This window comes from Gasterosteus aculeatus, chromosome 6 (assembly GCF_964276395.1).
Source record: "Gasterosteus aculeatus chromosome 6, fGasAcu3.hap1.1, whole genome shotgun sequence".
Lineage (NCBI taxonomy): Eukaryota > Metazoa > Chordata > Actinopteri > Perciformes > Gasterosteidae > Gasterosteus > Gasterosteus aculeatus.
The window spans coordinates 11,631,865-11,648,627 of NC_135693.1; the positions used below are offsets into that span (position 1 = coordinate 11,631,865).

Here is a 16,763-nt window from a genome sequence, read left to right on the forward strand (position 1 = left end):
GTCGCATGGCCTTGTCAAAGCGCAGCAAAGGGGTTGTTTACATACATGTGGTTAAGTCAGAATAACTGAACCTGTATCCTCACAAACAAACATTTTTACACACGATCCTCCAGACTTTAAATTGGCGAGATGCAGGGGCGCGGCCACGTGGTGGCCAGGGGGGGCCACGGCCACCATTGGTCAGAGAATGGCCACCCTGCCGCCCCCCAAACTTACGGCACGGCAAAAAAAAAATGTAAATACAAAACCCCCTCCTGGTTATCAATAAGACATCATTAGTGTCCATAAGAAGAGTAGCCCAACAATTCTTTAGTATTTACATTTTGTGCTTCTTCTTTTATTTCTTCGCCAATACATTTATTTTGGGTTTTGAAAGCTGCACTTTTACTCTTAACAAAGTACTTTTATATTGTGGTATTATCAACTAAAAAGGTACTTTTGGACGTTTGGAGTAAAACGATTGGAGAGGCCTGTGGTCAATCAGGCAAGGCCTTGCCAACATGCCGGACACAAACACACACACACACACACACACACACACACAGGCGCTCTTACATAAACAGAGTTACGCAGAAAGAGGCAAATGACCAGACTCAATAATTTACCAAGTCTCCCGCTCAGACACACACTAAATAAAGCAGGCGAAACTCACCTGAGAAAGAAATGTGACATCCGGTCTCCACCGAATCCCTCTGAATCTGAACAGGTGTAAAGAGTTTGTGTCGTCTTAGGGAGATAATGCAGGCAGGTAATGCTGCTGGTTTGGATTTGAAAACAAATGTTCCAAACAATCATCAGTTAATTGTTTCAAAGGTCCTGCTCGGTGCAGATCGCCCTATTTCCACGCATCATCACATGACTGCGGTGTAATGTCATTTGTTCCAGTCAAATGGTGTTTGGGACTCATGTCATTGACTGGTGATGGAGGTGAATTCAGAAGATCATCATCATACTTTCTTTCAGCGTGGACCATCAACGTATTATCGTGACAGTTGTGGATTCTTACAATTCCTGGAAGGTAATTGTGTGACTCAGACACAATTTGAATTAGTTACAATCACAGCCGATGCTTTTCACACATGAGATCACGTCACAAAGCTCGTCTGTACTAAAGGTACAGAGGTCTTCCACCTCCACAGAGGTTTGGTCAGTTAGAATATTTCTTCTTTTTACGCACTGATGCCCTTTTTTATTTAATATCAAATCTATTCAACGTTTAGGTTATCATGCATTTGCCAAAATCCAAAACTTCACTCTGGTGCCTGTTTCTATGGCGACCAAGTGTCTTCAGTGTCTTTTCAGTCTTCAAGGTCAAAGTTGAAACCTGCACCTGTGTTGGAAGACTAAACAACTGTACCTGCTGCAAACTAAAAGTAAATACCTGAAAACAGACAAGTTTTCATGGCAATACAGATGTGGCCTGAGGCATCCGTCCCGTTGGTTCCATTCATAAGGACTTAAGAACTTTTCTACACACCCAGATGATGAGCACCTGAAGTTTCTGTAATGTCGGTTGAACAGATAACACATTTTCATCTTCAAAGTATTCAGAAACAGTTAAATAAATCAAAACATCATTGGCTCCCATCATTTAAGACCAGTGAGTAGAGATCCACCGCTCAGTCTTTATTCATCGAGTGCAAATCAGTGTCAGAAACAGGCATCAATCAACAAGAATGACAGCTTCCATTTATTTGGACTCAATGGGGGTAAAGATACATATCTTTTGGTATAGTGAATTACTGTTGGGCACAGTAGAATAAACACAACCTTTGCTGTCAAGAACAGATATTCAAAGTCAGTAGTTGAAAAGCAGACAACGGGCTGATGTTAATACAGTCAATGCACATAAATGGCCGTTTTAATGGTGCCTCAGTTTGCTCTGCCAAACATGTACACAAGGCATTAATGGTGTTTATTTGGATGATCCGAGGGGGGATTTAACCCATACGGGTTAATATTAATATTTGTAATTTCTGCCCAATAATTTTATAGGGAATAAGCTTGGACATTTGAAAGACTTAATAGCAAAATAAAAAAGAAACGCCAAATCTGCTCAATAATGTTTTTTTGTAAATCATTTAACTCAAATACTACTGGACTGCATTTTAAATAACACAGTTCAACTGATCAAGATATAACAGTTGGTCTTCTCCATTACATGGTTGGATGGGTTTCATTTCACCTCAACAGAAGCATCTGAACGTGACCCAAGACGGGGAATGAATGTGTGCAACAACAATATGTTGTCAGCCTGCGTCAATCAGCTTTTTATTCAAAATGGCTTAACGCTTGAAAATTGGATCGGATCTAAAGATAAATTTCATAAAAGACAGAACAACTGTGTGGAGCCCACAGTGAACTTGCCTTGGACTACTGGGAGAATAGCGTGTAAGATATTAAAAAAAGTTTTTTTTGAGAGAAGACCGGGGTCCTGATCCGGAGACAGTGTACATTTTATTTGCAAAATCATGGCTTGGCTGGGGGAGAAAACTGGTTCTAGGACAGCAAAGTTTATGGGTCTACAAGAGTTAACAAAGCAACACTACCGCCCTCTGCTGACGACCTTTCCAACTTGCACGTTCTTGACATTTGGACAAACGTTGTGGTCCCCAGAACAGCTTGTAAGATGGACTACTTCTATAATACTGTTTCTGACTCAAATGACACCTCGTCTTGAATTGTCTCGGCAGAAATTAAACCACTCAAACAATCTTTGAAGAGGCCTTTCTTATCTCCTATGTCTGAAAAAAAGCATGGAACAACTGAGGATTCTTTTAGTCAGATTCTATGTGCGTTATTGACTTCACCTTCTCCTCACATCAGGGACTGAACGATATCAGAGGTGACTGAACCGAGGCCACATCTAGATCTCAGCCTCCACGTGCGGCGTTCTCCTCTTGTCGTGCTGGTGCTTGGTGAGTCCGTATTTGAAGAACTCGTAGACGGACCAGCTGATGGCCGTGGAGGGCATCTGGTAGATGATCCTCGCCTGGACCCCCTTGAAGAAGCCCTTCAGGCCGCCCAGCCTGTAAACCGTCCTGAAGGCGTGGGCCAGGCCCGAGATGTGTCTGTGGGCTCCTTGGCCTTGGCCAGAAGACAGGGAGCGGAGGGCGAGGGACTCCTGGGTGTTGAGCAGGGTCTTGCACACGTCCAGAGGTGTGGTGGTCGCGGCCGCGATGGCCCCGGCCAAGGCGCCGGACAACATGTGGGACGAGGGGTTGTACTGTCTGTGGGGGTTCAGCAGCTCCTGGAGGTACTCGTAGGTCATGAAGTGGAGCGCCTGGAAGGGCACGTTCATGGTGAGCTGGGTGGTGTAGCTGCGGTAGAAGGCAGCCGCGCCCTCTTTGTGCCACACGGCGCGTACACAGTCCAACACGCCGCGGTACGGCGAATTGTACATCTGCATGCGCTGCTTCACGACTAGGGCCGGACGGGTGGACGAATCCAGGGAGGAGAAGCGGTGCGTCCGGGGGTCGGGGCAGAGCGAAGACGTAGAGAAAGAAAAGGCAAGAGATTAGCGAGCTACTGTAAATCCGTGCTTAAAGCGTATCGAGTTTCAACAAACACATGGAGATGTAGAGTGTTTGACAACATTCGCTCAGGCAGCTGCTTCCCGTCCAACAGCTGCACGCGAGGACTCTGACCAGTGTCCTTCTATTGAAATGTTTAGGCAGGTGGACTAGAAGCAGCTGTAGAGTCAATATGAGAGACCGGCGGGTTAAAGGCAACATGTGAAGACGGTCGGTCCAGGCACGGGGACCCGTAAGCGCCGCCACCGAAATAATGAACGTCCGTATGCACTTTGAGAGAGAAAACCCTGCAATGGCCGCCGCGTAAAATGTGGCGCTTACCTTCGGTTGGGTTCATGATCGCGTCGTGAAGCAGTGTGGCCGCACATCCAGCTGTTCCTGAAACAAATATGAACTGGAAATGAGGAGAAATATAACATAATCGTGAAGCATACAGAAGGAAAATAGGAGGAAACAAACACTCCACTAAAGAGAAGGCTTGCCTGCACTATTCCTAAAAGATGGAGAGGTCATGCTGAAAACACAGTACCATAGCAGAAGTGGTGCATGTTTAGCAATTCACTGGGTTGTAAAACTAGAGAACACGCCTGAGTGATGTCAGGTGGCCAAACCTGAGCAAAGACAGACACCTGGTGGACAGGGCAGTTCACCGCTCTTTATAGAGATAAAAACAAAACCCATAAAGCTTTACAAGACGGGACCAACAGAGCGGGAAGATGAGATGGGAGAAAGGAGACTTACCCAGCCTCCCACTATACTGGAAAAGAAAAGAAGAGGGAGAGAGAGTAGGGAGAACAAGGAATAAGGAAATGGGTGACATTCAGGGCAGAGGTTTGCCAATTGAATCTTAGGTGGAATCTCTTTCTATTTCGCAGCCAAGATGGACGACAGATCAACAGCTGGTCCCGGCACTTCCTTGTAACGTACAACCGGAGCTACAAAAAGGCGCCATTCAATTTGACGGCCTGCCTGTTTTTTTGTTGTTTTTTTTAGAACTGGTTGGGACATGCCTTCCCTATACGCAGATCAGGCCGAGTCAGCAGCTTTACAGAGATCACAGTAATAAGGGTTCTCAAAGTAGCCATACGTGATCTGTACATGTGTGTGTGTAGGTCTTATGGTACCATTAGCCAAATGACTGTTAGCCCCTGGGTGAATGACATCACTTAGAGTCTTTTTCAGTTTCTCATAGCTGGCAAAATAGAGTGCATGGGCAGGCCCTGCCCCGACTGCGGTCGCATTCAGCCCCCTCATCGGTCGCCAGACTCCCTCCGTGGCAACGATTCGGCGAAGAGCATCCATCACGTTCCTGTAGCGGGCGGCGGGGTCGGGCTGGAGGCTCTGCATGCGTGTCTGAAAAGAGTAACAGGTGGAATGGAGCAAAGTTAAAGTCAACGGTGGCCTCTCTCCCCATCCACAAGGGCAAGGAATTTGGCATTGAAAAGAGTCCAGTGTGAAGAAGGGGTCAAATAAGGAAAGTTCAACTGTGTGTGTGCCGTACAAGGATAACTGAATAGAAGGAAGTATGGAGTTACAGCTCAAAGGGCATAGGGGACATAAACTGACTTCCTGTATGCCTCTTTCGCCTGTGACCCAGAGGCACACCTTTAAACACATGACGCCCCCCGCACACGGAGATTCGTGATAAGATCACACAAACATCCCAGAGAAGTGCGATTGATCAGAGTTTTAGTTGACTGCTATGTGGTATTTCGAGAGGGTTGCCTTGGGTTGAACTGCGTCAGCGCGTCGGTCTTCGGGGGAGTGACGGCGACACAATCGCTGAATACCAAACTGGTATGAAGTGACAAACTTCCTCCTCACTGTGAATGAGCATGCATGTGTCGAAGCCGTGGCCTTGTGGGACTACACTTAGGCTGTGGAATGCAGGGCCCAAAAGGAGATGGCTCAAAGCGGTACCAGTATACATATGCAGGTCTCTCTGCAGGACAACATAGAAAAGAGAATGCTATTTGAATACTGGCTTGCTTATTAATGAGTGCCCCCTCCAGATGCATATGCAAGGACATCTCGCATGCAAAAACTATTGCCCACATGTGTTTACCTCTGGGTTGTTTGCACATCCAGAAAGCAAGGACATGCAAAACACTACAACTAGCTTTTAAAAGTAGACTTTGTGGGTTTCTTTCAATAACAAATGCAACGCAAGTTAATTCCAGGCTTGTGCGCTGTACAGCCTAACACGCTTTTTGAAATCCACCCCCTATTACTGGGATTTAGGAAACATCAAGTGCAAATGACAGCCTTTTCCAAACTATAATTACGCAACAATCTCTTAAGTGAGAGGCTTGTTGTACAGGAGGAAAGGGCTTTATTTGGCATGGCGGAGGGACAGCTAAACGGCAAACCTAAATAATAAAAGTAATATGTTTCTCTGCATCACGGTGGACTACACACTGTGTCTAGTCACAAGGACCTTCGTCGCTCACCGCTTGCCGGGAAAGACACCAGGATGCAACGGCGCCGTAAAAGACACGGCATACTGTAAACATTGGTCTCACGCAGGTTTAAGACGGACGGAGACAGTTTAGACTACAGGTGTAGGAGACATCATGGAGCCTCACTCTCTGACATTCACAGCTGACGATGCAAAGCTCTCACCTGGACCCTTTGCTCGTATTATACAACGCGCACTGAGCGAGTGACCCCCTGGACCCACACAGCGGGCCTCCATAGCCTGTTTGAGTTCTAAACAAAAAAAAACCCCTCAGATAACATAGAAGAGCACATGATGAGACCCGTGACGTTGCATGTGATCAAAAGACCCCTGTGAACAATTAATTACAGCGTGAAGCAGAACGCCTGTTTTTTGTCTATAAGTCTAGAACTACAGATATATATTTTTAGCAGAGTAGGTGCTGGAGTTCAGGCCGACTGGTCTGAAAACTACAGAGTAGTTTGTGGTAATATTGACAGGCTAAGTTACTAGTAGCACTCCCCCCCCCCCCCCCCACCCCCCTCACAGTGATTATGGAATCGAAAAACGTGTTCCTCTTGTCAACGTTTGAACTAAGCCAACTTTCGATTTGTTTCTACACAACAGCCGCGCACATTAACCGCGTACCGTCATGTTGGTGGGGGGCTTTTTGACAGCAGACGCGTTTGAGGTTGTTTCACACACGGCGACCCGACGGGCTCCTCTTTCTGACCCGGCTAACGGTTACGTGACGCCATAGCCGCGGCCGGTAGCTTAATGCACAGCAGCTAGCATGCTAACCCGTTAGCTAGCAGCGACGTGAAACGCTCGACTGCGCCCGGCTGACCTTGTCCCCGCAGCCCGCAGCGCCGCGGCGTGTTTGGGGCTAGCTAGCGAGCTAGCACGCTATGCTAACATACGCGCTGGGCTGCAGCGATGACACGCGCGGAATAAAACGACGTTCGGGCGGCGTTCACGGGTCAACGCCGTCAAGCCACTGAGCGGCGCTACCTTGACACAGTCGATGGGGAACATGAGGCAATGCTCCATGATCCCGGCCACGGCTCCAGCCAACATGTGGGTGCTGGTGGAGGCTCCCTGTGGCAAACCCTCATAGTCCGGCTCAGTGTCCTCCGTTTGTGCATCCTGTGCACTGCGGGTGAAATCGACAGTTTGTAGCTCCGTTTCCCCTCCGATGCGGGGTGTCAGGCTTCCCACGATACTTTCCGAAACTCCCCAGAATCTTCCCCCCAGCCATCGAACTTCTGCCCCGGCAGATGCACCAGCAACCCCGGGATCACTGCCTGCGGTCTCCGCTGTCATCCGACGCCTCCTCACAAATCCATCTGCTTCCATGAGAAACCGGGTAAAATCGTATTTTGAGGCAAGCAGACGCGGCGACTTTAGGGGGGGGGGGATTCACATTCCCGTGGGGCGGTATCACAGCGGCCTGCCTGCTACAGCATTCCCTCCCGGCCTCTTTACCTCCCAGCCAGGGCAACGCGAGGGGGGCCGTGGCGGACAACTACACCACACGGATGCGCGACAGGCCGCGATGAGGAAGTGGCCTCTGATTGGTTACTACGGCGAAGTCCCGCTTCCGCTATTGGGTGACGGACACGTCACTCATGATCGAACCCTGTCAAGTGGAAGCGTACATGGTGTACTTCTTTCTGTACGGCGAGGACAGCCGGGAAAGCCGCCATACCTGTAGGTCAAGGCAGGTCACTTGTGATCGCATGAATCAGTTTACACTTATTACTGCTTATCTGTAGTCGCATGTTCATCCAAACTGAGATGAAAAGTGAATTTGCATAACTTACTAAAAAGAAGAGGGTGTGACCACAGAACACGGTGTAATGTACTTAGAATTACATTACAGATATACACTAAATATTTTAGCTGGTTTGCTTGTTCTGGCATGACAAAAAGTTTAAATGTGCATTTTTTACCTCCTTCCCGTTATATAGTAATAATTTGATCACAATGAGTAAAATAACAATGTTAGTTATTGCACTTTTATGTAAAATATAGCAAAAGCCATTTGGGCTGAGATAGGCTAACATGCCACATCAAGTGAAACGGATGTATACTTTAAGATATGAATAAACAAATGACATGTAACGTGTTCCCTTGACATGACAATCTCAGGACCACAACAAAATATTATGACCTTGCATCAGTGTAGGGCTCTTTGCAACTACTTTAATTATTATTGTACCTCTCAATGAGATTTTACAGGTTTAGAGCCTAAACCCTCAAAATCACATTGTCTAAACTTTAGACACTAAAATCTAAGAAAATTGCCCCTGACCCGTAAAGCAGCAATTTTTTTGAATTGTTCGAAACGATTCTGATAGACACGTTGTTTCAACACAGTCTTCAAATCACACTGAAACCTAAACATGAATTAATTTAGGCTTTTTCCCGTGCTGCAGACCTTCACATATCCAGCTGTTGAGACTACCCAAGTGTTATTACACATTAACCCATTATTCTCAGGTGTATTGCAACTAAAACGCGTCTCTGTGATTTGTAATTGAATGTCTCCTTTAGGAAATATCTTCAAAGTATGTATGGGGGGGTTTCTATATATTTGAAATACCCTGTATATTTATATATATATATATATATTTGTTTCCCCTGAGCAAGTGGATTATATATCTTGAATATAGGGCAGATGGTAAAAATATGAATAACATCACCTAATAGGTGCCCAGAGAAGGGAGATAATCTGAGGTGTAAACTCCAGCAACACATCTAGTATATAACAACTTTATTGTAAGATCTCTCACATTTTAGCGTGTGGCCTTCTTCCTGTTTGGACGACCCCTCCTAACAAGTGACTTATCATGGGTAAAAGCTAAAAGTAGCTTACTGGAGATGTCCTCAGTGTAGGAATAGACTCCTATATTTTCTTCCCACCTTTTATGATCTGCTTTGAAAGCAAAGCTTTTATTTATCGAGCTCCGGGGCAAACATTTTCAGCAGTGAACTTCTCTGCCTGGAGGAGAAAGATTTTTTTTTCTCTAGAAAATGAGGTAATTGCGTTTTGGTGTGTTATGACATAATTCAATTTTCTCCTTTATTCCCTGGGAGAGCCTCCGAGGGCTGTAGTGTTGAATTTCTGCCGACAAAGGGGAATGAAGTGTTAATTTCTGCTTACAAGAACAAAATCTCTTGCTTCTGATCTAGTTACGGTTGATTGGCTGTTGTCCGCAGACGTTCCTTAAAGGAAAACCAAGCAGACAGGGTATCAGGGTAATTTCTCTTCCCTGAAACTAATGCTACTCTAATACACCCAGGGAGAGGTCTGTTAGGTCTGGCAGGAAACCTTAGATCAAAATAACACCTCATTTCATTCCCCTCGCCCAGAGAGTGCACAATCTATACAGGCCACGGGAATTATTTTACACTGTCTAAGCAAAACATAGTCAAAAATCAACATTATGTAGAGAATATGAGACAATAACTGGATTCTGTTCTGCTGTTTGCTCTTTTTTCGACCAATTAATACTTAGATCCTAATAATCCATCTACTCCCTGGACTGCTGCTCAGGCTCACAGATGATCTATGGCCTCTTATCTTATTAATGCATGGTAAGTGAACCACTAGGCCACTATGACATCTTCAAAAGCTGCACTAAGAAACCATTCTTGTTTTAAGAGCTCATCTTAAAACTCTCAAGGTGGGCCATAAGTGTGGTACGACTTGAGCCGTCCCCAAACCGGCTGAGAGAAGACGTCTTGAACTGCACCGTTTGATCGTTATAATTGGTATTAATATATTGTCTTAAACGTAGATTATAAAAAAAGAAACTTCCCAAACAAGTTACATATATTCTGTGGGGTTCACACGAGAACATTGTGGTCCCATCTTATTGTCACAACATATTTTTACATTCCCGAGATCTAAAAAAAAAAGAAAAATAAGAAGGTTATGAAAGTTATTGAATTAATTTTGTTCATGAATTGATTACCCATCTCTTCAGCAATGTGTTACACTATACACACACAAATGCAATGTGAAATCAGTAAAATACAAATTTACTGAAATGTGTAATAAGTGATGACATTAGTGATACATTGCACATTTCAGTAAATGATTTGTTACTGAAATTTAAAGATGCAACTAAATTTTGAAACAGATTTTCAATCAAATGAATCAATTTAAATCAGTCTTGTGTTGGTGGACAACCAGAGGGGTCTGTGCAGATCAAATAGGACCATCGTGCCACCAAGTGGACAGCTAGATGATGACAGGCAAATAGATAAATGGATATGAAGATGGATCGAAGGATCGCTCAATGAAAGATACATAAAAGCAAGAACATAATAATAACAATTTCATGAAAAGTTAACAAATGCTAAACTATGTTGTGGGGCTTCTGCTAAAAAATGAAGAAAACGGAAATCTTTTCTCTTGCTCATTCATTTGAACAATAAAAACAGAGGAAAGAAGTTAAGGATGAACGTCTTGTATCGATCGCAAAATGCCTCATTCTATAATGTAAAATACATTTCTGCTTTCAAATGGACTCAGTTACATATCAACTCCTCATGTGGGATGAAGTCAATATAAATTATAATATCCACGCGGGTCCATCCGAAAGCAGGGGTCCAGACAGCATCGAAGTTCGAAGGGGATGTACAGTACGGCAGCCCCCACATTGTTTTGCCCTGCGCCGCGTGTATATCAGGCATTACGGCAAGAGCGTGTCAGAACTGACTTCAAAATAAGAGTAAAGTTCCGGCCAACGTCATAGGACTTATCAAATGTATTCCACGAATCACTCGACAAGTCAGTCATTTTTGGAAATATAGTTCATATTGATATATTTGAGCAGATAGTAACACAATTGGAAGTAGATTTTTCCTCAAAGTACACTAGATACCTTTCTTTTTTATGTATGCATTGACTTTCATTCATACATCCAAATTCATTCATGTTCTTTTTTTTATTTAGACTAATGTTTTAATTAATGAAAAATGTACTGACCGAAGTATTGAATGGATGCAACGTGTCCCATTACATTACATTACATTAACAGTTCTTATATTTTGAAGTCAGTTCCTACCGTAGTGCCTGGTTTATATACGCATCACAAAACAAAGTGGAGGCTGCCTCCACCGAAAAAAACGGTCTTTCGTTGCCTCACACTTCTGCCATGGCTGCAGCGATGTGGACCGTCCGGGTACCGCGAGCTCTGACTGTTTTGGGGACAGTGACGAGATCCAGATCCAGTCAAACTGCTTTAAAACCCCAGTACGATGCACTGGTGATCGGAGGAGGTGAGATCTGTGAAACTGTAGCAATCATGCAGAAATGTGCAGAAATCACAGCTACTGCGCTACAGTATGACAAATCTATGAAAAATATGCAAATAGTAATAATAATAATCTCACTTGTTACATTTCATTGCAGGACACAATGGAATGGTGGCAGTAAGTTAAAGCGCTTTTGCCCTCGAAAACTTGCAATATCCTGCAGTACATTTTATGGTTCAACAGGGTAAAGGTGAAGTTGTGTGCATGAGTGTGCGTGTGTCTTTTAGGCCGCCTATCTGCAGAAGGGAGGACTGAAGACAGCGGTGCTGGAGCGCCGACATGTTCTGGGAGGAGCAGCCGTTTCAGAGGAAATTTTTCCTGGTATGGGCCTCCGAGTCTGGCTGACATCCAAGTTGAACTACTTGCTCGAAAAACAGATCCAAAGTCAACATGAGCATGAATTGATAGTGGCAACCCTGTTTTAACAATATGCGTAGTGGAAAGCAGGCTTAATTCAGCCACTATACGTTATAAGTATGAAATGGCTCTTACATATCGCCACTAATTTTGTTTTGTTTTTCATAGGTTGCACTTTATTGTTATGACATTTAAAATATTTTCAGTGCAAAACAGGTTATTTAAAGCCACAATAAACTTTTTCCTGCCTAATATTTGTTGCGTTTTGCACGGCTTGAACTTCATTTGCATGGATCCAACAAGATAGTTGTAGATTTTATTTATTTTATTTTTTTCTGATGGAGCAATCTGGTTTACTTGAGAGTGATTGCAGGAGTAAAAATGTTATTTCAATAAAAATTCAAGTGGGTCGTGACAGAAAAAGTTTAAGAACCGCTGTATTAAGGCTTGATTGTATGTTGAATTATCAGTATAGGTTACACACTGTTTGGCTTTTTGCAATGTATACAGGTTAACACTATATGTTATCAAGTCACCTTCAAAATACATCTGCTTTTATTTGATTCCATGTTAGAGTAACAGGAATCTTTTGTATCCAGGTTTCCACTTCTCCAGGTGTTCCTATTTGCTCAGTTTATTAAGGCCACATATATACAAAGATTTGGAGCTCAAGGTAATTATAGCAACTTGTGAAATATATGAATTCGGCAAAACATTTTTGAGAAGGTTTAAAGTGGGAGGTAATGTTTTTCCGCTTTCCATTTTTTGTGCGCGCATATTTTCAGAAACACGGGCTGAGGGTGTATATGAGGGACCCCCATGCTTTCACCCCCATGCTGGAGGAGGGGGAGAGTGGTGCCCCCCCAAGGTCTCTCACCCTGGGCTCAGATCTGGCCATGAATCAGATGGAGATCGGCAAGTTCTCAAAGAAGGACGCTGAGGTGGTTTGAGCATCATGACAGCCACACGCTTGACTGTATTGTGCAAATTTCTGCATATTACACGTCAGTGCAGATGATTTTAAGCTCTTGTCACAGTACTAACAACTAAAAAAAGCTGTTTGTGCATTCTTTGACATGTAACCAGGCTTTTCCAGCATTCAATGCGTACCTTGAGAAGCTAGCTGGAGCTATTCACCCTCTTCTGGACGCACCTCCAGTAGACATCGCAGGTGTTACCTCTGGATCACCTATTAAGAGGCTGAATGCAGCTAAAACACTGATGCCTCTTGTCAAATGTGGTGCGTTGGGCCTAAAACGTTGATATTTTCATGCCAGAATAAGAAATGATTCACTATGTACTGTTCTGTAACTGAGTCATGGCTTGTTAATTTAAAGGTTGGAAACTAGGCGGAAACATTCCAGACTTTTATGAGATTATAACTGCACCAATAATGAAGGTTTGTCACAAAATACACTAACTTTAGTATTAGTTTCTCTTTTCAGTCGACGGCATTGGGACCAACTAGTACTTTGTACCACAGATTCTCAACCGTTGGTTTGAGTCGGAGCCACTGAGAGCAACGCTGGCCACTGATGCTGTGATAGGAGCCATGACCAGTCCAAGTAATCCTGGTAGTGGGTGAGACATATTTTAGAGACCCCTGTGGCACACAAAACATTCATAACTACAGGTTTAACCGTATTGCATTAAACACCAACCTTGCCTCGAAGATATGTGCTCTTGCACCATGTGATGGGAGAGCTGGAGAAGGAGAAGGGATCATGGGGTTATGTCGAGGGAGGCATGGGAGGAGTCTCTCAGGCGATTGCTCGCTCGGCTCGATCCTGTGGTGTTGACATTTTTACAGAGAAGGTAACTTGTTTTTCATCAATCACACTGATTCCGATGCATTTCTCTTTACTTTTAATGTACTTTTAGCATCTGTTTTCTGGTCTTGATGCAGATATAATGTGTGTCCCTGGTAGGATGTAGGACAGGTCCTGGTGTCCTCGGATGGCGTTGCCAAAGGGGTGGTACTGAAGGACGGCACAGAGATCCACAGTAAAGTTGTTTTATCAAATGCTACCCCATATGTTACCTTCAAGAACCTCACACCTCAGGTAATGTAGAGGAACAAACACCACATGTAACCGTGGCACCAGATAATATCATTTACTTCCTGTTTTCGCCGCAGGCTGCCCTTTCTCCAGAGTTCATCAAAGCCGTCGATCAGATAGACTACACCTCACCTGTGACCAAGATAAATGGTAAATCTGTTCCGCCATGCTCATTACGCCACTGCAAAAAAGGAATGAGCTACAAATTGTTGTGGTTCCTGTTAACAATAAAGAAATATAATCGCAATGGTTTTCTGCGGTTTTCGCTATCAAAATACTATATTATGGTAAAACTCGTGGGGAACAGTGGACCTTTTTCTCTTTAAACTTGCCCCGGAGAAAGAGCAAGTTAACTGTAAAAAAAATAGGCATTAGGTTTCTATTATTTCATGGTGTAGAATAGTCCTATACATAGTCTTCCAAGATATTGGGGTAAAACTAATTTAGTTTAGGGCTTATGAAACACATTCAAGTGTGCAGTTTCTCTTTGCTCAGGAAGTCCTCACCTGCTACTGGTATTTTTGCAGTGCATGGACTTGACGGCATACTCTTTGTAGAACTTATTTTAAAAGTCTTAGCTTTATGATGAAGGCATTTCGCAACGTTAGCACAACATATCCCCTGCATTAAGAGTTACCATTTTGCAATTCAAATATCAAGTAAGCTGAAGCCTAATAACAACAACAATAATCCAGAAGATTTTATGCCTCTAAAGTATGTATGTATCGGCATGCGGTAACACAAGGGAGATTGATTAATAGTTGAAAGCCTGCAGGGCAGCGATCACCTGACGAATCACAAGACGCTCACACTGTTTGGATCCCTGCAAAGTGAGATCCAAACACACGCTTGCAAATACCGCTCATGGCCATAGCACCAAAGAGCACAACACAAAAACAAAGCACACTCTGTAAAGGTAAAGAAATGTAGAAAAATACGACACATAATGTATTTTTCATTTGTTGTGACCCGTTGTGATCTTCTTATAGTGGCAGTGGACAAGCTACCAAACTTCCTAGCATCTCCGACACCAAGCGATAAACCGGGACCCCACCACCAGTGCTCCATTCATCTCAACTGCGAAAGCGTAGAACTTCTGGAGACAGCATACAAAGAGGCCGTGAATGGACGTCCCTCAGCAAGGTACACGTATCTTCACACTGAACAAATGACACTCTTTATCAACCAAATCATCCCCGCTGGTAAGATGACCATACCAAGAGATAGTCCAGGAGACAAACATCCCCATTGTAATGTATGAGTCTACAATCTGTAACATTATGCGCCTCGCAATAGTTGTTTCCTCCACACATTTATGTCAACGTGACTCCAAAACGGACTGTGTTACGGTGTGCACATATCCTGGACCTGTGAATGACACGTACCATTGAATGAATGCCTATTCTGCTAACATTTAGCTGCTCCAACAGATTCTTAAAAAAATCCTTTTATGCTGAATTTCCACCATAAGCACATCCATCATCTCGTCTCATCACGCCCTGTGTTCCTTTAGACCCATGTTGGAAATGACCATCCCCTCTGTGTTGGATCCTACTCTGGCCCCCCCTGGCTGCCATGTAGTGTCACTGTTCACCCAATATACCCCCTACCGCATAGAGGGCCGGGAGTGGACCGACCAGGACAGGGAAGACTACGCAGACACGGGTTGGACACACAAAATATGCTGTGCTTTTAAAAAAATGATATAATGCAGATTCATACAGGAAAGTGTTTATTTCACAAGGAAGCAACGCACATTCAAATGTTGAAATTCCCAAATGCAAAGTGTTTGACGTTAATACTTATTAACCTGTCCCACTTAAAGCTTGTGTTTTCCTGTCTCTTCAGCATTTGACTGGGTGGAGCAATACGCCCCTGGGTTTAAAAAGTCCATTTTGGGAAAGGACATCCTGGCTCCACCCGACCTGGAGAGGATCTTTGGGCTCACTGGAGGGGTACATGCACACTGCAGAGGATTTAAGCTGAGCAGCATTTGCTGATCCACTGCTCTACTAGATGAGGAAGTCATTTTGCATGTTGTAGATAGTTTATGGTTCCAGAGAGTTTTACCACAACCATGCGTCAGAATTAAAGTTCACATCCGGTGTGTAAAGTAACACAGGCTAAGGGTTGTTGAGCAAAAAACTTTATGAGGCTGTCATTGAACAAATGACTACTTTTATCATTATGTCGTAATATATCACATCAAGAAATACTTTGGTCTCATTGGTCTCTTCAGAATATCTTCCATGGATCAATGTCGCTGGACCAGCTCTACCTAGCACGACCTTTGCCCTCTCTTTCGCACTACCGGACCCCAATAAAAGGACTGTATCTGTGTGGCAGTGGCTCTCACCCAGGTGTGTTTTTAATGCTGAACCGTGAGCTAAATATCGGAATGCAAATGTGCCTGTTTGTTGTGTGAAAATTGTGCAATGATTAACATGTTATGTTGTCGGATTTTAGAGGAGGACAGTTAATGAACCTTTAGACCCTTCAATTGAATCTTATCCTCATTGCTGATAATAATTAAAGAAAGTCACCGACGGGTGTCTGGTTGCTGAGTGAAGTGATTCTGATTCCCCCGCCCTTTCTTCAGGTGGTGGTGTGATGGGTTCCCCTGGCTGGAATGCAGCGCTCATCGTCCTGCATGATAGAAAACGTCAGTGAAACATGAAGCGGCATCAGCGTGCGTCAAGCTCATCGGCGCTCTTTTAAAAAAAAATTGTGTGTGAATTTGACTGAGAAACTGACACTGCTTCAACTTATAGGCTGTCCATGTCAAAAGTACACCAGACAATCACTCCTGATTTTAGATACTGGTGTAATACTGCTGCACTAAATCCTTTGGCAACATTACTTATGTCAGCAGAAAACCACCAATACCAGCACAACATGAATGTTGACAAAGGACTTTTTAAATAAGTACAATGTGACTTTTTATGACTTTGTATGAATGAATAAAACCAAATTTAAGATGATGTCTTTCATTTTCTATTCAGTTCTATTTCAGGTAACTTTACTTTAACAATGACTGTTCTATTCAAA

General features: G+C 43.8%; 2 protein-coding genes across 3 annotated transcripts; one reads left to right on the forward strand and one right to left on the reverse strand.

Moving 5' to 3' along the window:
- Positions 1–1,586: 1,586 nt before the first annotated feature.
- Positions 1,587–8,086, reverse strand: slc25a28 (solute carrier family 25 member 28). Of its 2 annotated transcripts, none has more exons than XM_040178158.2 (4): positions 6,982–8,086; positions 4,658–4,886; positions 3,855–3,911; positions 1,587–3,423 (listed from the first exon to the last, which is right to left on the reverse strand). In XM_040178158.2, the coding sequence occupies exons 1-4, from the start codon at positions 7,324–7,326 to the stop codon at positions 2,867–2,869; spliced, it is 1,188 nt and encodes a 395-aa protein (XP_040034092.2). In that variant the 5' UTR covers positions 7,327–8,086; the 3' UTR covers positions 1,587–2,866. The 2 variants fall into 2 exon arrangements, with proteins under 2 accessions (XP_040034092.2, XP_040034093.2); XM_040178159.2 differs by having other exon boundaries at positions 6,619–6,989.
- A 2,971-nt stretch (positions 8,087–11,057) lies between these two features.
- Positions 11,058–16,696, forward strand: pyroxd2 (pyridine nucleotide-disulphide oxidoreductase domain 2). The gene is made up of 16 exons (XM_040178157.2): positions 11,058–11,262; positions 11,396–11,415; positions 11,526–11,619; positions 12,255–12,328; positions 12,441–12,596; positions 12,742–12,895; positions 12,993–13,054; positions 13,139–13,236; positions 13,329–13,470; positions 13,584–13,718; positions 13,793–13,865; positions 14,705–14,858; positions 15,229–15,380; positions 15,564–15,670; positions 15,955–16,075; positions 16,315–16,696. The coding sequence occupies exons 1-16, from the start codon at positions 11,139–11,141 to the stop codon at positions 16,383–16,385; spliced, it is 1,737 nt and encodes a 578-aa protein (XP_040034091.2). The 5' UTR covers positions 11,058–11,138; the 3' UTR covers positions 16,386–16,696.
- The last annotated feature ends 67 nt before the right edge of the window (positions 16,697–16,763 follow it).

What these genes read in the sequence shown, in the direction of transcription:
- pyroxd2 (XM_040178157.2), top strand. Translation starts at nt 11,139, where the DNA reads ATGGCTGCAGCGATGTGGACCGTCCGGGTACCGCGAGCTCTGACTGTT. An exon ending in TTGACATTTTTACAGAGAAG is followed by an intron (nt 13,471 to 13,583) that starts GTAACTTGTTTT and finishes TGTCCCTGGTAG; the next exon opens with GATGTAGGACAGGTCCTGGT. An exon ending in TGGCAGTGGCTCTCACCCAG is followed by an intron (nt 16,076 to 16,314) that starts GTGTGTTTTTAA and finishes CCCTTTCTTCAG; the next exon opens with GTGGTGGTGTGATGGGTTCC.
- slc25a28 (XM_040178158.2), bottom strand. Translation starts at nt 7,326, where the DNA reads ATGGAAGCAGATGGATTTGTGAGGAGGCGTCGGATGACAGCGGAGACC. An exon ending in TAACAGTCATTTGGCTAATG is followed by an intron (nt 3,912 to 4,657) that starts GTACCATAAGAC and finishes TATTTGTTTCAG; the next exon opens with GAACAGCTGGATGTGCGGCC. An exon ending in GATCATGAACCCAACCGAAG is followed by an intron (nt 3,424 to 3,854) that starts GTAAGCGCCACA and finishes GTCCGGCCCTAG; the next exon opens with TCGTGAAGCAGCGCATGCAG.